We start from the raw sequence: 22,721 nt of genomic DNA, 5'->3' as shown, positions 1-22,721 counted from the left end.
TCCAATGATGTTATCCCTTGATGGTATCTCCAATGCTTACTTAGCATCCTCTCAAGCCATCTCAAGGTGACATTTGTCAACTTGGGATTGGATTGAATTCCCCTCATGGATTGATAATTTTCAATCCTAGCCCTTGTTAAGATTGCTCAATCTTGGCCATCCATTTCTCTATTTTCTTTATAAATAGAGCCCATTTCTTCAATCTTAGGATCAATCATCTTTTGCATCCATATTATAGTTATTTTGTTGTGCATGTTATCAAGGAGCTTCAATTGTTCACCCTCAAGCATCTAAGCCATCCTAATTGCATCATGTTTTAGATTATCATTTAGCTTAATTCCATAGTATTCTCATATCTCATCTTCATCTTAGCTTAATTACATCACTTAAACTTTCAATTTGGAAATACACCTCCATCTTGCATATCATCTATCATAGTTCTTCATCCATATCATATCAATAGTTTTTCATCTAATCACTAGGATCTTTTGCATCCATTTTGATCCTAGATTATCCTTCAATCTCGTGCTTTAGGTTGACATCTAAAAGATCAAGTGCTCTTCCAAGTTGAAAGCCACCTTGAATCTTGAAGATCCTTGGAGATAGAGGACCATGAGATGGTTTTGAGCAATTTGATTTGATGAACATGTTTTCTTCATTTAGATTTCTTGATAAAATATTTCATGGGTGCATTTGATGTTTGCTTGTTGTTTTGCAGGCCTCCAACAAATCAAGTGTACACAAAGTATTTGATCAAGTGGAAGAGTTTGCCTAGTGAGGATTTGTCTTGACAGGCTAAAATATTTATGTAGCGATATCCCAACATAGTCAACATCAAGGACATTGGTGTGAAAGGGAGGGGCTTGTGATGCCTTTAGCCTATAGTGTATATTGAGATACGTGATAACTACATGGCTCACAATCTTCAATTGAGTCATTCATAACTTTCTAAATATAATTATTGCAAGTTTGGTTAGTTAAGGGGATATGGTACTAATATTGCCTAATGATACCTATAAGCATCATATTCAATAATCTATTCTTATTTAAAACTTTTAGAGGTTTCCCTTTCAAAAGTGGCTTATTATTATGAAGTATTTGCATCTTATTTTTTTTTATTATGGCACTCTCTCATACAAATGATTTCACTATAACAATAATATTAACTAACAAGGTGAAATGATGCCATGTAACACCTAGAAATTATTATCAAGTTTGATCAATGGAAGTCCAATATATATCAAATTATTTAGCAATACTTAATTTGGAAGTTTAATGTTCTAGAGTTACTATATCAAAGTCAACCCTATTATAAAATGTCAAAATAAAATTTGTGGAGAAATGCCTTGGCATCCACAAACACATTTGCATGGCAAAACAAAGTAAATTATAATTAACCCACTTTGAGTTACAATCATGTAGGGTAATGGAGACATAATATTAATTATATGCTAATGATGTCTCTCTTGGTTGCAACATTATATCTCATTAAATTTGATATTGATTAGAAAAGCCTTGTGTGTTTCCATTTCTAGAACATTTATGATAGAATTTTATACCCATTCTCTTGCTTTCACTCATACCTCTTTCACTTTGGACGTTGAATAAAATGAAAGCTAAATTCTAAAATGAATGCTAAAATGATCGATAAAAAATTACCCAATGCAAGTTATTAGGATCTAAATTGGCATGCTCCAAAAATGGTCTAGCACTCCAAAGGAAAAATTAAGAATCTCAAACTTCACACTCACTCAAGGTAATTAGACCCGTAGATTAAACCTAAGCTAGGTAATTCCAATTGCATCCAATTAATCATTGTTAAGGTGGCCTTTCATATTGATACAAACCTCTGGTAATAAAGGAATCAGCATTGAACTTTTGCCTTGCATGAGATAAATTTGTAAGGCACAAGTATTTTAGATTCTGCAACAGAGGCTAATCCAATTTAACTCTCTTACCATCCTATCTTGTACTGATACTGTAATCGGAAATGAAATTTGCCAAATAGGTTCAAAACTGACCTTATCCTAACCATTTAGATACAAGGGGCCGCTTTAATTCTCCTTATGATCTCTGCCCTTATCAGCACATCTATACTATTCTTCTAATTGGATATTATTATTTCCAACTTCTATAGCACAAGCAACTTTGCCTCACAACCTTGCAAAAGCCGTATTAGCTTCTCAATTGAGCTAAATCAACCACAAAGACTGCATTAGTTTTGGTGCATTCCAATGATGGCAAGCTTTAGTAAGGTTTATTTAGCACAGGTGGTATAAGATCATCATCAACCTGCAAATAAAGATCGAACATGTTAAGACACTACAACTATTTGAGCGAATTTGAAGCTTAGTAAAAAGTGGCATTGCCACCCAACCTCATCCACAAAGGAGAAAACAAATACAACAATTAGAATCCTGCTTACTAACCACAACTCATAAAAGAAAAAGAGTGATTATATATTTGGAGAAAGCTTGAGGCATTGGGTAAAGACAATTCCATCTATAGATATGATTTTCTTGATAAAACCTTGAAATTCAATGATAACAGAATAATAACTAGGAGATGTGACAGTTTAGGGAGCATTATACGGTATGATCATGGTTAAGATTACACTCTCTCGAATTCAAATAAGAAAGTACTATTGTTATTCAAGGTCAGCGTGCAGTGGCCGGAGTATCATATAAAGTTAATAGCAACCTATGCATTATATCTATGAAATTATGTTGAGAATCAAAAAGGATAAGGTTGCAGTTCGTATAGGTGCATTTTCCAATCATGGAAAGGTGTTGAAAGAAATTATTCATTCTAGAAGAACCTTAGTAATAGCATTGGGGAACACAACTCCATAAGCTAAAAAGGATCAAATTACTTCCAATGACAAGAACATATAGATCACAAGCATTGTGCTACCTATCCACTTATTTCGGGTTTATATAATAAAAGTGAGGAGGATAAAAAGGGCACAAGAGATTTAGTATTGTCACAGTTAAAAGAATTAATGATCTGCAACTTTGTTCTTGGTTATGATTGAAATATCATTTTTTCTCTCCATTTCAATCAAGGTGATCATTCATGTGGAAGAGCAGATTTTTATCAATCTGGCACATTGAGGACATATATGTAGGTTTATTGAAGACTTGAGGGGGTTTAGAGCATTCTAGGGAAAAAGATGATCTTGCATGTAGTTGCAAAACTGACATGTTTTGCTAGTTTTGACAAGTTTTCTGCTTCTACAGGCAGCAAACATGATGTTTGTCCCAGCAAACGTATTGGTGTGAAACTGGCAAACGTGTTCAGTCTGAGTGTTACATGGAATTTGAAAATTTTTGGCTGTTCGTTTCCACTTCCAAGTGTTTGGGATTTGTGCTTCAGGTTTTGTGGGATGAACGAGCTTCTACTTAAGGAGGTTTTGAAGCCTTCATAAAAGTTGGCACTCTTTTTTGCCTTAATTTGTAAGTAGTTTTATGGATTCCAAGCCATTGTTGGAGCGAGGATGGAATGGAGCAGCACGACAATGGATGTTAATACTCTTGTAACTTGTTGAGGAGTTGTGAAGGTCGGAATCAGAACTATATTCATCTTTCATGATTGTACGTAACTGTTGATAGTGGAGTTGGATAGAGATTTGTTCATCCAAACTGGAAGTTTACCCCTTAGGGTTTTTCCAGACCAAATCCTTGCGTTTCAGCCATTGTCCAATGTGTGTTGCATCATTTTCATGTGTTTCGTTGCTTTGGTATAATGTTTGATTGCATGTCTATGGCTGCCCCACGTTTATAAGGACTGTAACACTTGTTTTCATTCAATGGAGGTTCTTTTGAATTGCCAAATTAGAGATATCTGTAACTGGTGAGCTATCTGAGAGTATCTGAGGCAGTTTATGGATCAATTAAAAAGTTCAATAACGCACCATCTCTTGCATTGTTTCTTCATTTTCAAATTTAAGAATCCATCCTGAATCCTCAACAATATTCCACATCTTTTTCAGAGCAGCCTTATAAACATCATTTAGCTCATCTTTTTCAGCAGGAACCTGCAGAAGAGAAATATACAACTCGTGCCATTAGTATTAGTTATTTGCCTTGTAACATCATTGTACTCACCTTTTTCAGCAGGCAGCATAAGTTACAGCAGAAGAATACCCGATTCACACAATTAGTATTAGTTATTCTCAAACTAAAATGATAACTTATAGGGAAAATATGTTGGCCAATTAAAAACGTAAAAATATGGCCCGTGAATGCAATTCAGAGGAAGAAAAGGCCATAATATTGTTTTTTGAGAGTTAAAATTGTATCTTACTATATGGTTAAGCATTCCTCCAATTATCATCATAAATTTTGCAGCTTCAGTTTCACCTTCCTCAACCAAATATCTTTCCAAATAATCAACTTTGTCCTTCAATTCCTCTATTGCCTCTGAGTTTTGCTTAGTCATAGCTTTCACCGCTTCGTTTGAGATCTGAATTGTGGCATATATGAGCCAAAATGTGAGACTAAGAATATGAGATGTTAAGAAACATTCAATGTGTCACTGCACCCTAATATAAAAGAAGCATTTCAGGCATCCCTACAGCATAGTGCAAAAAAAAGAATTCCAGGGAATCAGGACACTTTGTGCTCTCATGCAGACATTATAAGTTTTGCAAATGGATACTCCATAAAAATACCATGTTTTATCCAAATCGAAACAAAAATGTCTATACAGCAGAACCTTTGAAATCAATTGTTGCTAGGTAATTTATGTATAAGTACAACTTGCATTAATTCCCATTCAAAGTTTGACAGTTTTTGAACTTATTCTCAGCATTCCACAAGCACATTCAATAGTGGCACATTGGCCTCTGAGGTATCTTGAGACATAGTATCATCTCGGGTAATGTGAAATCTTTTGACTTTTAAAGTCTGCTACATACACAGAATTTTGGCTTCAGGTCTTATTATTACTCATGATGTTGTTTCCGACTGTACCAGCTTTAAAGAGTAAACAAAATAATTGTAATGCAAACCACTGCAATCTGTTAATTTCAATTGTTTGTTAGCTGAATTATGAAGAAATCTTATTCTTTTCATGTTATTGTAGGACTGCTTCTATACATTAATTATTGCTATCCACCTTATTGAATCATGAAAATTAATTGAATCTTGAACTTTGCTTACACGCAAGCCTCTTACAGCTCCTTCAAGCTATCAAATCCAATCACATCTTTGAGCATGATGATAAGGACTGCATTCCTTGTCATTTCATTAGTAGTTCACATAAACCCATGTCTCATGAGAATGAATGTTCCACTTAGCAGTCATTGCATCTAGGTGATGCTCATAGGGGTGAAGCATCAAAGCTTCCTAAGAGGTCAGCCATCCCTGTACTACTCTAACTCAAGCGTGCTTACTCATGGAGTTCACCCCAAGATCAAGCCTACTTAGCTTGCTACTTACAATATATATCTAAATATACTCTTTTCATGTCCCAAGCATTATCTATGATCAATTAGATAAAAATAAAATAAACTAGCCATTTCTTTGGAAATTATACTTATATTAAGGCAAATGCACTATCCTAAGGAATTAAACAACAGCTAGAATTTAATTCTAGTAAAAGATGACTACTACCTAGCAATCATACATTCCAGATGCATGGTGCTTGGCTTTCTTACAAAGCCTCTCATATGAGAAATCTGAAGGGTAAAAAAGATATTACTTAAAATGCAAACTCAAAGATTAAAGGAAAGCATGCAATGAGGAATTTAATAGATGCATTTGTAACTATCCTGGTACACATGCATGCAAAATGTGCATGCATGGACAAGGCATGAAAACTATTTTAATATGCAGGAAAACTTCCAAGAACTGTCATCACATGGATTGTAGATGATTACATGATATGCATTGAGTTAGAATTTTGTGACCGATAATAATAGTTGGGGAGGAATATATAAACGTGCATGCAAACAGTGAAAGCATAGATCTATATGAGTTCTATAAAATTTAAGCCAAAAGGCTTTCATATTTGTTAAGAGTATTAGCCAAAAGTTATTAAAAAGGACAAGTACGACTGAATCTTAATATCGTGCAAAATTGAAATAAAGGTGCCAAATACACTTATTTGACTACTCAAATAAATGAAGAAAGAGAATTGTTGACTCTCCCTTCCTGTCCGTGCCAAAATGAGAGCTTTGAAAAAGGGCTATGGACATCCATCGATGCGCACTGAAAGGATATGCAATTTTTTGGACAGAATGTCTCCAAAGGTTTCATGTTAAGGAACATAAGGATTGCAAGATGAAGTAATGGCCAATCGAGTAGGCATGCATGCAAAAGGTGTTAGCATAAACATGGCACATGAGCTCATGGGATACATTGCATGCAAGACTATATACACAATATACTTTCATTAAAAAGGCCTAATATTATCATCAAACCTCATAGTTATAACTGCTATAGCAGATGTACATACACAATAGTATAAGCAAGTGGGTTGTCTATCAAAATACATCATAGAAAATGCACACTTTTTCAAACACATGAATTTCTTGACAAACTACCTTTATATCAGGCATGATCAATTTTAAATATAGGCAAGAATTAGAATAATGGTTATTAGAAATTTTAGCAGATGTTATAATTGTCATGACTTAATAATCACGTAACACAGATTTAGTAATATTGCAAGTAAAGGATAGAAACATGGACAAAAACTACGATTTCACAGTCATGAAACACAATGTTAAAGTGAGTAACCAGAAATAATTAATCAAGATATACCAGCACTACGTCTTAGTAACTGATTGTCAAAATCCTAAATTGTTATCTATGCTAGATTGAACAATACTTGGCACTAAATAATTGTTCAAAGGTTTCATATCATGACATCATGAAAGGATTCTAAGTAATTTCTTCACCGTTCCATCATTCAACATGCAGAGAAAGGATAGATCAAACAAGAAATTAAACTATAAAATTTCAAACGACTCCATATCTGCAAAGTTCACTAAGTCGGCTATGCTATCATGTGACAAATCCCTCACTTTTCCTTTACCACTTTCAAACTCTTTTTCTCTATGCCATTTTACAAATGCATTTGATTGGAAAGGAAACAAGTGTCATTATGTTCGCTGCCTATAGCCACCATGCATGCTCCAATTTGAGCACTTGGAAAATGTATGCAAAAAGTCTAAGTTGTCGGTTCGGGTTCGAAGAACCGGTATACCGGTACAGCGAAATTTTGAAAAGGGGTTTAGGTTCGTTTGGGTTCGTTAGTACAAAAACATGTAAATTTTATAAACAGCAAAACCAACATAAACTTGTAATCATAGCATCATGATCATACTATAACAGCATCATATACATCAAGTTTAATATCAAAATGACAAAATATTCAAGTATCATTGTTTCAAATTTCAACAATTTAAAGTTTAATCATCAAATGGATTCTCTAATTCATCAACCTCATTCTCCTCCTCATCATTGACATTGACATTAGATGAACCAATGCCAATGCCACTTACACTTGCACTTTGCTATCCGAATCATCAAATGCAACAAGTTGAGAAGTGAAAGCATCCAAATCAGGATGCTCTGGCTCTATATCCTACATCTTCGTTTCCCCTTGCTTGTAGTCATGTTGCTTGTGTGAAATGAGCCAAGTTAATGTTTTAAAACTCACTTTTAGGGTTATATTTTAATTTTTTATACGGTGGATTTCAAAAACAAAAAATTGCAAAAAAAATACCATTTTTGGGCCATCAGACCCCCGTGTTCGACCTGGGTCCTCCTGGGTTCGACCTGGTCCGAACCAAACCTGTGAATCATGAACCCTGTCCGGACCACAGGTGGACCAGACCAAGACCCTAGACCAAGACCAAACCGGACCAGTACCGGGGGTCTAGGGGGGCGAACCCTGCAACTTAGCAAAAAGTAGATGCAAGACTAGGCTATGCGATCTATGCAGCAAAATGGTTTGAATAGACTTTCATGGCATGAATATTGGCAAGGTATGTGCTAAATGGATTGGGTGATAAGGCCTTTAAAACTATCATGCAATCTGAATAGTAAATTGATGGAAGAAGGGTTTCATATATGAAGGTTGCAGAAAGCAAAACAATTTATGCCTTGCCCAAGAATGCTCTGAATTCTTCACCATGCCTTCCCCCTTCTTCTCCTCCTCCCCTCAAGTATGATGTCTTTCATTCCATATATCTTTTGTTCTTATACTCTCCACTCCTACTCTGCTCACTATTTTTATCATTCTTGATTAAATGCACCTTGAAGACATAATCTGTAACTCCCATCAATTACGTATGACAGATATTGATAGATAGATGATGGAAGAAAGGTGTCATATATGAAGGTTGCAGAAAGAAAAATAATTTATGCCTTGCCCAAAAACACTCTAAATTCTTCACCATGCCTTTCCCCTTCTTCTCCTCCTCCCCTCAAGTACGATGTCTTTCATTCCCTAAATCTTTTGTTCTTATACTCTCCTCTACTCCCACTCTGCTCGCTATTTTTATCATTCTTGATTAAATGCACCTTAAAGACATAATCTATAACTCCCATCAATTACATAGGACAAATATTGATAAATAGATGCTTTTAAAGCCATCCAAATTGAAATGAATTTGTTATCCTAATTTTGATTTACATATAGAAATTAGAATTTTTTTAAATAATTAAGTATTATATAAATAAATTATTTTTTAATATTTTTGTGAGGGAGGAGGGTCGTGACACTTCTATTACAATGAATATTTAACTACACTTAAATTACTCAAAACACTATTCTAAAGCAATGACCTCCGCTACCTTCCTAAATGCCCCGCTATTAGTTCCCTCTAGATTGTGCCACACATCATACTCCCTTATTCCTACTCACATTCTCCATCTCTAAACTAAAAAATTTCACTCTACTTCCTTCCTTATCTCTTCACTTAATTCCAAACAATCCCCACTCATGTAGAAATAGCATCCTCAAGCCTCCTATATGATCTATGTCAACCACAAGATGGCACAAAATCCAATACCTCATGAAACATGTCATCGACCATGTATATCAATCAAAGAAACGGGACTCGGGACTCAGACCCAACTCGGTGAGGCCTACTCGTCTCGGGACTTGGGACTCGTAGTCGAAACTCGGCACAAACTTGGCTGGAATCGACAAAGTGAAAAACTAGAGAAATTTAGAGATTTTTAAGGATTTAAAACTTGTTTCATGCACCCTTTATTAAATACACCTTAAAGACACAATAACATCATCAAATAGAAGCTAATTTGATTACATACACAAGTATACATCAATCACATAAGCATAAACGCAAATTGTAGCTGAACGAAATAACAAACATAGATATATAAATATTGTCAAATGTATACAATATTACAAAACTCATGGAATAAAAAATCCATGTCATCATATGATCAAATCAAAATGTTCCATACAAATACCAAAAGTAAAACAACTACAAGCCTATGGCTCAGAGGAGCCTACATCCCTAGGCCCCGGCCCCCCTACGAAGGCGTCTAAGGTAGGTCCTGGATGACTCGGCAGCCATAGTCTCTCCCCATGACACCATGCCACCCTCACCAACATCAAGAATATCTGTGTCACTGTCTGCCTCTGGCTCTACTGTGCCTCTCTCTGCTTTGCACTAGCACTGCCACCTTTAGAAGCAAAAGTGCTAGCAGTAGCACGGTGAGTGGGACGATATGGAGGCATGGAAGAAGGCCCTCCAACACAACCTAAAGCTGTTCCACTTCCAATAGCCACAAAATCTTCCTTTTGCTTCTTTGCCATTTCCTTTTTGTTTTCAAGTGCTTCAACCATTACATAGCACTCGCATGTAGCCTCAATAGTTGCTTTTACGCATCGCTCGACATCATGGCCATGTACACCAACAATATGGTATTTCAATCTATAAATGCCTCCATGGAATATTGTTTTGCAAAACACCACTTTGTCTGCCCTTGTTTTTTGCCTGAGAAAATCTTCATGAAATATCCAAGCGGGGTCCTTTCTATGTGGGGGTCTAGAAGAAGACATTGTATGATAGTTTTGTGAAAATTGAGGCAAATAAGAAAGTGAAGGTTGCTACAATAAGACATTACAAATACAAAAAAAATTAATATTTGAGAATTTGTACATTCATTCTCATTGTACATTTTTTTCAAAAAAACTAAGGTAGGGTTTGTAAATTTTTTTTTTAAAAATGTAGGGTTTGATCAAAATTTCAAACCCTACTTTTTTAAAAATAAAAATTTACAAACCCTACATACAAAAGATTTTGGAAAAAAATGTAAAACTTTCAAATGAAATGAATAGAAAATGAAATTATTGCTTACAAGAAACAAAAAAAAACTCAAAAAATCAAACTTACCTCTTACAAGAAGCTTGAAATGAGCTGCAAACTCTTCCTTTCCAACTCTTGATGCACCAAGTCAAAGTACAATGCAGCCCCAATGTGATGAATGGATGAAATCTTGAGCTTCCTCCTTGCTGGTTTTTCTTCAATGAACCCTTGTTTCTCTTCACAACTCACTTTTGTCCTCCTATTTTGCCAAATGAATGAGATGAAGTTCACTTTTAGGGGCGTAGCATAATAAACCAAAAAAAAACATCATAAAAAAACCTTTTAAATTGTGTTCTTTTCTTTACTTTCATTATGCCCAACGTCGGCAGAGTCCAGCTGTTGAGACTCACGATTTTGGGTGATTTCACCGAGTTGGCAATTTTGGCGAGTTTGACCCTCTGGACTCGTTCGAGTCCGAGTCCGAGTCCGAACTTGGCAAACTCAAAGAGGGCAACTCGACTAGGGAATCGCCCAAACTTGGCGATTTTGGGCGATTCCCATTTCTCTAATTTCAATCTTCCATACTAAAAGGGTATAATGGTGAATGAACTCCACACAGTGTTCAACATACATCTTAAACAATACAATGAATCTCCATAAATATTCCTTTGTAGTAACAAACTCCAAATAACCTGTCACATATGTAAAACATCACAACTACACGGTATTGCCAATTCACTTAGCATTCACAAATCAAACTATGATCTTCCTTTTATCCAGTTCTCCTCAAACTTTGATATGAAATCCATTTCACACTTGAAAAACTACTAATGAAACTGCAAGAGCCAATTCCAAACTATGATAAAATGCACTTTCTCTATCATAGACTTGTAACCACCAACTAATAGACAAACAAACAACTTAAATAAACCACAAAGCTACTATTTCCATAGTGGTGCAAGATTGCCACAATGCCCAGGGATGCTTCTAATCAAACACTCAAGGTTGGTAAAAGAAAATAAGTCCCTCATTTTCTAGGATAACCTACACCTTCCTGAGATTTCCAACCTACTATGTCCTTAACTCGTTCCTTCCACCACTTCAAGTATGCCTCAAATGACCCACCTTGTGTACTACTTTCGCCTTTTCCACTTGCCATATCACTCAACTTCCATTTCTATGATTGCGGTGCTCTATTCCACCAACCATCTTTTGTGCCACATCCTCTTGGCTTACTATCACTCACAATCCTCATCTCTTCTATTAACCAATCCCTCACATTTATTAGCCCCTCTCTTGGTTGTCGCATACCTTTCTATTATGTTGTCCACTACTACAAGTTCCTCAATACAATCCCTCATCTATCCTATCCACCAGGGGCCACTTTTTGATGAGCTCTGCTCTCACATTCTCTCCTCTGCAATACCTCTTTTGCATTTGCAATGTTGTTTGACAATCTAGCAATGTCACACATCCTTGGAATCAATGCATACCATTCCTCCCCAATACACTCTAGCATTGTCGTAAAATTGCACCTCGCTTGCCCTCACTTTTATCAACTTGTGTCTTTGACCATACTTTTGTATAGAGTAGGTGTTAGCTCTTCCATCATACACATCTATATCAAATCACTAAGGTATCCTTAACAATAGATAGCACACATCCATTGATGCAATGTCTCACTACACTTCATCATAATATGTTCCTATGTTGAACCTCACCAAACACCGCTCTTCCATCGGTATCCTGTCTCCCTACTGCATCCAATCAATCCTATACCAGTGTAGATGCCTCATCCTCTTGTCAACCATTTCCAAAGATACCAAATTGCATGTTCTTCCACTATCCACCACAAAATCACAACACTTACCTCCTAGCTTGCATTTGGTCCTAAACAAACTCTTCTGCCAACTCATCCCTTCTATCACTACTTAAGGCTCTCCTCAAAACAAGTGAATCTCCACATTCAAGGCCCTATTTGAGATAGGTGACATCCAATGTTACCTCGAGTTTTTAGGACAGGGACGGCTAGGGACGGGGGAACAAGTTTCTGGGACAGAAATTTGTTTTGCCAATTTTGGGGACAGCTAGGGGATGGCTATATAAAATATAGGGAAAATTTTAAATATATAGGAAAATTTTAGATGTTCATATGAAAACATGGAGAAAGCATGCGTATATACATTATATTCATATGAAAGTATATAGCATGCATATGAAAACATTTTAGAACCTTAAGTTTTAACATACAACATTTGTGTTCAAAATTCATTGTCAATACTCAACATGCATTCATAATTCAGAATTCATTGTCAATAGGTATGTGATACTAAAAAAATAACATACAAAATGCCCAAAGGCTACAGTACTGCCATATAGTTTAATTTTCAATTATGATTTGAAAATACAAAAAAACAAAGTACACTGCTGCCCCTAATCTGCAGCTCCTAGCACTGCATCAAAATCAGAGTCCTTTGAATCTCTACAATTGTCATGGTCCACGTCCACCTCATCCAACAAAATCCCAACCAATCCCCTAGGTGTCTCCTCATCAACAAGGGTCACGTCTTCAAGATCAATATCCCACCGAAGATTCAACCTCTTTTCCTTCTATGTTGCTGCTCCTCTTCTTTCAATGGCTGCTTGCTTCAAACCCTCTTGCTGCTCCATTGTTTTTCCTCTCATACAAATCATAATGAGTCAAAATATTTTGCCTCATGACTTTTTGGGTGACATGGGAGGTAGGGGCCCACAAAACAATTAAAAATGCCTTTTTTGCAGCTTGAAAGTGATTTTTTTTTAAAGTCTCCTTGACGCTGGTGATGTTTGGTCGTCCCCGAGATGGTTGGGGGACGTCCCAGACATCCCCGGGATGGTTGGGAGACATCCTAGACGTCCCCAGGGTGGCTAGACACCCCCGACGACAGGGGACACCATTTCCGATTTAGGGTAGAAAGGGGGACATCAGGTAGTAGTCCCCAAGTCCCTGAAATGTCCCCGATATGGGGATGGGGTTTTTCAGATTGGGGACACGTCCCTGGGTTTCCTTGATGAACTCTCATCCCTATGCATAGTTTGCACACTATCTTCTATCTTCTTTCCTTGACACTCAAATGCCATATGTCCTTTGCCACACCTAGTATAGGTTTTTCTAAACAAATTATGCCTTTTCCTCTCATATCCTCGTCTACCCTACTAAGAATACTCTCCATTTCCTCATTGAGTTTCTCTATAATATGTCTCATCAGTCCCCTCATTTTTTAAATAACATCCATCACCCTCTCTACCTCTACAGTAGGTGCTATCATTAGCTCTCCTACTACTACAATAGAAACTATCATCTTTTTTCTCTTTGCGATGGGAAGTTCAGCTTTCCCTTTCATTGTGGTACTAGATACCTCTCTCTTGACCCCTTGGGGTTGCTCTTCTATCACTGCACCTCATCTTGCTACTCTAATCCCTTTCCTCTTTTTCTCTCTAAAATTTTTGCTTCTCTTCCAACTATCAATTCAGCTTCTTCTTTGTCCTGAGTGCCAACTAGTAGGCCTCCTCTACTACCTAGATATTCCACATACCCAATTCCTCTTTGGTGAACTCCCTTAGGCCATCGTTATACTTTGCCACCTTCTTAGTTCCTTCATGATGTCTAGACCAAATTGTCAGTGAGTAGTACTCCTCGATGTATCCTTTCATAGCCATGCTTCTCTTCGTCAAATTGTGCAACTCCTTCAACAACTCTAATTGGTAATTTGCCATAATGAACTTGTCTTTCAGCTTCTCCGCCATCCAATCCCACTTTCCAATGCTAGGCTTGTCTTTCCTATTCCTCTCTATTGATCTTCCTTCCACCATATTGCAACATGACCTTTCAATTTGGTCTTTGCCAATCTCACCGTATCCAGGTCCACGATGTCCTCATACTCAAAATGATCTTCAAGATCAGTGATCCAATCTATCAACTCCTTGGAATCTAAATTTCCAAAATAATTTGGAATATCCACTCTGGTCCTCTTACCAATGTTGGTTATGGACTTCAGCATTCCTTATTCCTTACCCTCTTTGCTTCCACTAGAGTCTACATAATCTAGCTCCCGCTCTTCATCGCTCTCCTTGGCCCTAGGGTCAAGGATCCTCCAACGATCTTGCTCAAATTCATCTCATACACCTCCTCCATTCTGCTAGCAACATTAATAACGCCCTCACCCTCTCTTTGGTGACATCTTGACTTGATGAGAAGTGCCTCCATGTCAACAATCTATCCACAACCACTCCTATAAATTTTCTCATAGTGAGTACTGTATTAACTGGCTTCTTGTCTCTATTAACAAGCTTCTCATAGACTACCACAGCTTGATTATTTGCTTACAATCAGTAAGCTCCAAGAATCTTCTACCTGATGCTATTGCTATAGAATACCTTTCTCTTATACAACTTGATGCAATCACAGTTAAAGGGTCCAATGAAGGACTATCTAGCCATGCAACCAAGACAGAACATGCAGTAACATAGAATTTCCCCATACTAACAATAGCATCTTCTTGATTTCAAACTTACACGACTACAACAATGATTACAACTTCCACAACCTTGCTACATAAGCTACACACATTACTCCTATTGCAATGATAATTCAAGTACACTTGCATTAATCAAACACTATTCTATAGAAATTACCTCCACTAACTTCATCAATGCCACACTATTAGTTCCCTCTAGTTCGTGCCCCACATCATACTCCTTTATTCCTACTCACATTTTCAATCTCAGACCTCCCAATTTCACTTTGCTTCCTTCCTTACCTCTTCGCTTACTTCCAAACAATCCCCCTTCATATATAAATTATTAAATGACATCCTCATGCCTCCTCTATGATCTATGTTGACCACAAGGTGGCGCAAAACCCAATAACTCATAAAATGTGTCATCAGCTAGAAATAACAAACTTTCATGCTCAAATGATAAAACTGTGGATAACCTATATGAAATGCTAAACATACATCTTACATGGTCCAATAAACTACACAAATATTCCTTTACGGTTACAAACTCCAAACAACCTGTCACATATGAAAAATGTAACAACTACGCAGAATTGTCAACCCAATAGGTGCTCTCTTATTGAATGATGATCTTCCTTTTATCCAATTCTTCTCAAACTTTGATATGACATCCATTTCACACTTGAAAAACTACTAATGAAATTGCAAAAGCCAACTCCAAACTGTAGTAAAATGCACTTTCTCTATCACAGACTTATAACCACCAACTAATAGTCAAACAAACAACTTAACTAAACCACAAAGCCACTAATTCCAAAATGGTGCAATATTCCACAATGCCTAGGGATGTTCCTGTATCATATATATTCACCAGTCAATCCCTTCCAACTCCAAAATGATATCTAAATGCCAAAGGAATTTCATAGTTGCATTCCAAATTCAGGTATAATACAGATATTATCAAGACAGGTCCCTAGTTTTCTGAAGGGTTCGGGTTATGCCTCAAGCCTTGATAGCTTAGTTTTGATCTGAGTTTAGTAAATCTTTGCTTCGATATCCATTTGGGTGAGGTTGGAAAACCTTCCTCTCCATTTTGATAGGCAAAACCCATTACAACGATTGGGCAACTCCATTGGCAAGTTTAAAGCTTTCACAGTGTAAAAGAGAAAATTTTAAAGATTCTGAATAGTGCTTGCCTTTGTGTACCGATGGCTTCAAGCCAAGGACTTCTATATGAGTTGATCCTAGAGTGGAAAGATTTAGTAAGAAGTCACAAATCAAATTATGAGAATATTAATTTCAAGTGCAAAAACTCCTTTAAATATGCATATTAAATAGTAATATTTGAAATGTCATTGGATAGTGTAGATGTAACATCATTTTCTAGGCAGTATTGCTGCAAGAGCCAAGGATGGTTTAAATCGAATAAGAAGAAGGTAAAAGCAAAAAGGTGCCTGGTGGAAGAATGTTTCTACAACTCCCTCAGTAATGAAGCCTATCCTAGAGAGTTTGAAGAAGGACAAGGATGAGAACTTGATACCAGTATCTGGATAAATCCAACCTTCCGACTTGATAATTGCTCTCCCTATGTGGAATACTAATGTAATAGATGGATCTGAATTGATGGAATCTTCTCATAACTAATGCAGAAATGCTGGCGACTTCTTACAGACCATTTGTTATGTTTCTTTTTGTCTTCTATCTTTGGGATTTTCTTTTTCGCCACTTTTTGGCTGTTACAAGTGGAGAGAAGTTATGGATTTTCTTTTTATCTTTTTTAAGGGCTAAGTAATGGGAGCAGTAGAAATAGATTTTTGGTAGACCTAAGTATGGGAGCAGTAGAAATAGATTTTTAGTTTTCAGCACAGAAAGAACCAATGTTGGTGCTCTCTATTTACCTTTTCAGAGATTAAAGGAAGTACATGTTGCAGGGTACTGTTGTTTGTAGCTATTTTTTTGTGTCTACGGCTGTTTGAAACAATTGAATGCATTTCCAGTCCTCTTTTTATTATTCTATTAGTGAGAACTTGCAGGCACAGTGATGCTATTTGCATGAGATTTGGTATCAGAGCAATTCGTGATGGCTGAGAGGGGAGTCTGTGTCAATTGGGGGAGAAGAGGCAGAAGGAATGCAACCCCTCGAAAGAACACTTGTGAAGTGCTTCAAAGATTAGAAACCCTTGAGGCAAGATAAAATTTGGATGAGTTTGAAGAGGAACCAGAGAACTTGGAGAATGCTACTAGGATATTAGATCCTATGGAGAGGCTTATTGAGGCATTGGCAAAATAGAACTCTAAGATGAAGTTGGATATTTCAGATTTCAAAGGAGACCTTGACCTTGATATATTCTTAGATTAGATCCAAGAGTTAGAGAAATACACTGAGATGGAAGAAATAGATGAAGATGATCCAAAAAGAGTAAAAATTGCCTCCAAGTTGAAATTGCATGCAGCCCTATGGTGGGAAAATGTGTAGAATTCAAGAAGACAAGGAAAAGATAAAATTCAGCTTTGGCCTAAGATGCTAAAACATCTAAAAGCTCAATTTTTGCCCTCAGATCACCAACAAAAATTGTTTAAAGAATTTCAAAATTTAAAACATATGGATCAGCCAGTGAAGACTTATACTAAATAGTTTATGAGGCTTCAAATTTGAATGGATATACAAGAGAGTGAAGGACAAGTGGCAGCCCAGCAGGTGAATGGGCTCAAATTTCAACTTCAAGATGAGCTTGCATCGGTAAATGTTCCTACTATAGATGAGGCATATGAATATGCCTTATGGTTGACGAGCAACTAAACTGGAAAGACAAAATGGTGAGTAAAATGGGTGAAAGCTATCAAAATAAAGGGAAAGAGGTTCCTTTAGAACCTACCATGAGTGAAAAGTAAGAAGAAAGCAAAAATGTGAAGGTTGACTTAAGAGGAAGGGGAGGCTTCGGAGGTAGAGGATGATGATGATCGCCTTCTGGAGGGCGGCAGCCCTTGAAGTTTTTTATTTGTGATAAATCCCATAAGGCCATAAATTGCCCTCACAACCCTAAAAGGGTGATGGTAGCTCAAGAACAAGAAAAGCAATTGTCAGAAGAAGTTGAGGCTAAGTCGAGAAAACTTGATGTTTAGAAGAACCTTAATATCTGGGGGCTAAGAAACACCCGAGGCTGATTGGAAGAGGAAGAGTGTCTTCTGAACAAAATGCAAATGTAGGGACAAGGTGTGTAAGGTGATCATAGATGGTGGATCTATTGACAATCTAGTAAGTATAGAAATGGTTGATAAATTACAACTTGCTTTTATTCCAAAAGCTAACCCCTACAAGATTTCTAGGTTAAAGAAGAGTCATAGTGTGCTTGTGGATAAGTCTTGTCTTGTTGCTTTCAAAATTGGTCCATATGAGAATGAAGTGCTTTGTGATGTGGTGTAGATGGATGCATGTCATTTGTTGTTGGATGGGCCATGGCAATATGACCGGAATGTAATCCATCAAGGTAGAGATAATACTTATGAGGTTCAGCAAGAAAGAGGGAAAACTATCTTAAAATCATAGAAAGAGGAAGGAGCATTTGAAGTGGTAGTTTTGTCTTTTCTGCAGAAGCTAGATTTGAGCTTGAAGAAAAAAGTGAAAATCAGCCAAAAAGGGATTGAAGGAAAATTTCGAAGCAAAAGAGACAAATGATTTGGAGAGTGAAGTTCAAACAAAATTTGAGGCAGACTTGCAATAAAATTCAACTAACACAATGATTGGTGAACCTCACAAGGTAGATGTTGAAATTTCAGTTGACTGTAGTATGGCTGAATGGAATAGTGAGTTGGGGGGATATGAGCATGATCATAATAAATCTCCCATGAATGTGAAGAGAAATTTGGTTAAAAGTGACTATTTAACTCAGTAAAACAGCAATGATGTGAATTATGATTGGAATGAGAGGAAAAATTTCAAGTCTATCAATGATTAGAGTAGTGATTATTTTGTGGATTCTACATTGAGGACTTTGCATAGTTTTATTGGTCAAATTGAATGGTGGAATCAGCACTGGACTCCCCTCCACACGAAGATTGGGGTTGGAAATTTTGATAATGACCCAGAATTGTGTCAAACAATCCAAGAGAAAACCTTGATGACAAGCCTACTAAAAGGTTTGCACTCTCATATGAATGGCAACATAGTCCAATTCTTCTAAACTAGGAGTTTACAATCTTTCAAAGATGGGAAAGATAATGTAACAGATGGATCTGACCTAACAGAATTTTCTCATAGCTAATGTGGAAATGTTGGTGGCTTCTTGTAGACCATTTAATCTTCCATTTCTTTGTCTTCTATTTTTGGGTTTTTCTTTTTCGCCACTTTTGAAAGATAGCAAAGTGTAGAAAAATGCTTCCAAATGCTAAATCTAACAGGAGAGTGAATGCAAAAATTTCTTACAAACCCTTTAACTGTTACAGAATAGATAAACACATACAAATTCATATTTAAACAAATAAACTCATAACACCAGATTTACGTGGGAAAACCCTTTCGAGAAAAAACCCACAACTCTAAACACTATACTCAATTGTATTATCATGCAACAACCAACAGTTACAATACAATGCACAAAGCCAATGCTCTTTAAGAGTAATTACAGCAACAAAGAATTCTAGAGCAATTTTGGCACTATAATGATGTCTTAGAAAATAACCAACCTATCTTATCAAATCGACATATATATAGAGCTCAACACAAAGAGGTGGGAGCTCATGGTTTTCAAAACCATCTTCAATGCCTAAGAGGTAAGTTGTGTCATAAACAACATCTTGCTAATCTCATGACACGTTGCACATAGCAACTTCCAAAGCAAACAACACCTATCTCATCCATAACGGTCATCTTGCCAAATACAATGTAAGTACAATATAAAAATTACCATGACCAAGAATAGGCGCCTTCCTTACCTCACACCACTTGTAAAAAGTGAACTCCACCATAAATATCAGCTGCCAAAAAATAACTCTTGATGACTCTTCCACCGAACTAGTAACTATCATAGTCATAATAGAAATTTGTCATAATCCCAACATACAAGCCTATGACATAGTTCCTTAAACTTTAGGACTTTCAGAGTATGTGCAAAATAAAATAAAATAATTAAATAAACATGTTTGGACTCTAAGGTTGAAACATCTTAATCCCAACAACTTTTTGGCTGCTGTAAGAGGAGAAAAGTTGTGGGTTTTGTTTTTCTTCTTATTTGATGGCTAAATAATGCTCCATTTTTGGTAGAGGTGAGTATACGAGCAGTAGAAATAGATTTTTTGTTTTCAGCACAGAAAGAACCAATCTTGGTGCTCTATATTTACCTTTTTGGAGATTAATGGAAGTACGTGTCGCAGGTTACTATTGTTTTTTGATATTTTCCTGTGTCTATGGCTGTTTGAAACAATTGAATTCATTTCCAGTCCTCTTTTTATTATTCTGTTAGTGAGAACTTGTAGGCACAGAGGTGCTATTTGCATCAGATACCATGATGATCATCTCATTGAATGCTGACAGCAAGTCACATCTAAGTCATGAATCTTCTTGACAAAGTAATAAGTGTAAAAGGAAGAGCAAAATTTCACTTTCATTTTAAGCACAGGAAGAAATAGATCGCAGGGTTAGGTTTACAAGAACTTATGGCTGATGAGATGAAACTTATAGCATAGTTTGTATTCTGAAGTTTTAGTGAAGTTTAGATCCAATGTAAGTGTTTGTTAGTATCCACTGTATCCTCTTTGTTATTTCTGTATTTGAATGAACATTTTAATTTTTTTATAAAACTCGAACAATAAGCACCTTCTAGGTTTCTTCTGAACACAAACAAGTTTGCCAAACCTAGAAGGCTTTTCACATTTGAGAAGCCATATTTCCTCTGTGTTTGTTCCTTCGCCTTGAAGCAGGGACACATGTCAATTACATTCAAGTTCAACAATATCTTATATATTCCAATTTTAATTACTTTTCTTACTCTCAGTCTGAACGTATGAACCTAAAGCTTCATTTTTTTCATCTGTTATAGTCATGATGTCTTCAAGGACTCTTCAGCATACATCTCTTGTTTGCAATGAGGAGCTTGTGACTTTACCTCTGATTATCATTGGATTTTCCGTTGCCTTCGTTATTGATATTTGTCTAACCAAAAATCAATTTTATTTAACTCAAGGAGGGTCCAGATGGTGGAAACTTGAGACGTATTATCGCAAGGTCTTAGAGATGCCCAAAACAGTTCCTCGCCTAATTATAATTTACTGACGGATATTTCTTTTGAGCTCATCTGTAGGTTGTCATTGCCTCCAATAGGACTTCAACTCCAAAGTACACTGTACAACAATGTCCAAAAAACATATTAAACTGTACAAGAGAATGATGCGTTCGAAAGGTCCAATTGACCTATATGCTCAAAGTGAAGTTAACAATTACCAACTCATCAGAATTCAGAGCTGTAAAGAGTACAAGCCTAAAAAAATCCATAAAAGAGAATAACGGCATTGGTATTAAAGAACACAAACAAGGAAATGTATGTGTGAATATATGCGTGTTGTAGATACTATCACACAGACCATTGGCATTGGCATTTAATATAAAACCCAGAAACTAATGAGAGTAAATCAAACCATATGCTGACAATAACTTGCCTCGTTTAAACCGGCAAGAATATCATCCCCAGTGGTTGAACTCTCCTTAACCAGCTGAGGTTTGCTAGACTTCTTCTTGGCATGAGTTGAGATAGTCCGACTTCTTGTTACCCACAAATTCAATCCACCAAACTTTGAAGAAGATTCTGAATAAATTGTCTTACAACTCATCCTCGAACAATTAAACAACAAATTATAGCATGTAGATTTGGCAGAAGATTTCCCTGCTGACAGATTTTCACTGTAACCTGCTAATGGATGAAGTGATAAGGAAAGCATTTTCTAATGTATTAAAATCTGATTTTCCTATTACCCACAAATGAGTTGCAAGATACGTTTTCGGTACTTATAAAGCACTGAGATGCATAATAAGGGATAAAGTAAAAGCTCTGGCCGCGGATATCAGAGGGATGTTAGCCTTTACGATGGTATTAAAATATATATATATATATATTAATGGAGGATTTTTATTTTTTTTCACAAATTATTTGAGCTACTTCATATGAGAGTATGAGTCTTAGGTTGAAACCTCTTTGACTAAGAGTCAAGGATTAAGAGATGTCTATATCGCCAAATTCTACATTTTACTGGGGCATGACCCCAGCGTTGTCTCTTATGATATCTAAGCGTTACATTCGACAAGACTTGATCACTAGCAAACCTAGGGAAACTTATGCCCTTTGTACTATTTTCTTTTCTTTTCTTTTTAATCGATAAATGTGATTGTGGAACTTGTGCCCTTAATTTAAGTATAAATAATAATAATTAAAGAAAAAGTTTGATTTATAACATGTAGATATTGTATAACTACCAATTGCATCTTGGTGTGTAATGGTATATCGAGGTATCTTCTGATAAGTTCAAATTTGTATGACCAGAGTATAATATTTGAAATAAAGAATTGTAGAATGTGAATTGGGGTTTGTTCATAATTGCCTAGAAAGAAATTAGAAATACTTGTTATACCAATTAATGTTGTTGATGTAGATTGTTGCCATTGAAGTGTAAGGCCTTATGATTTGTGTATTATTAAGGCCCATATTGTTTTAGTGGGATTTGGTGGCAGGGAACATACTCAATGGCATTATAGGGACATTTTTTTTTTGTTGGAATCCCAAACTAGGCATATGTAATCTTTGAACTAACAAAAACAAAGAAGGGAAGCTGAGGTGGTTTTTCACAATCTTTGTATACAATTGCTTTGACTTGTCCAAGTGCACCATTGAAAAGGCCTCTTTATTTGATTTGTAGTCCTTAACAATATATTGTTTAATTGGATT

The 22,721-nt window shown here is 36.3% G+C and overlaps 1 protein-coding gene across 1 annotated transcript; it reads right to left on the bottom strand.

Annotated features, from left to right (window-relative positions):
* Positions 1 to 1,751: 1,751 nt before the first annotated feature.
* On the bottom strand, positions 1,752 to 21,833 carry LOC131036875 (uncharacterized). The gene is made up of 4 exons (XM_057968882.2): positions 21,442 to 21,833; positions 4,306 to 4,464; positions 3,914 to 4,036; positions 1,752 to 2,292 (listed from the first exon to the last, which is right to left on the bottom strand). The coding sequence occupies exons 1-4, from the start codon at positions 21,718 to 21,720 to the stop codon at positions 2,248 to 2,250; spliced, it is 606 nt and encodes a 201-aa protein (XP_057824865.1). The 5' UTR covers positions 21,721 to 21,833; the 3' UTR covers positions 1,752 to 2,247.
* Between the last annotated feature and the right edge of the window lie 888 nt (positions 21,834 to 22,721).

This window comes from Cryptomeria japonica, chromosome 2, assembly GCF_030272615.1.
Source record: "Cryptomeria japonica chromosome 2, Sugi_1.0, whole genome shotgun sequence".
Taxonomy (NCBI): domain Eukaryota; kingdom Viridiplantae; phylum Streptophyta; class Pinopsida; order Cupressales; family Cupressaceae; genus Cryptomeria; species Cryptomeria japonica.
This window is presented reverse-complemented; position numbering and strand designations above follow the sequence as displayed.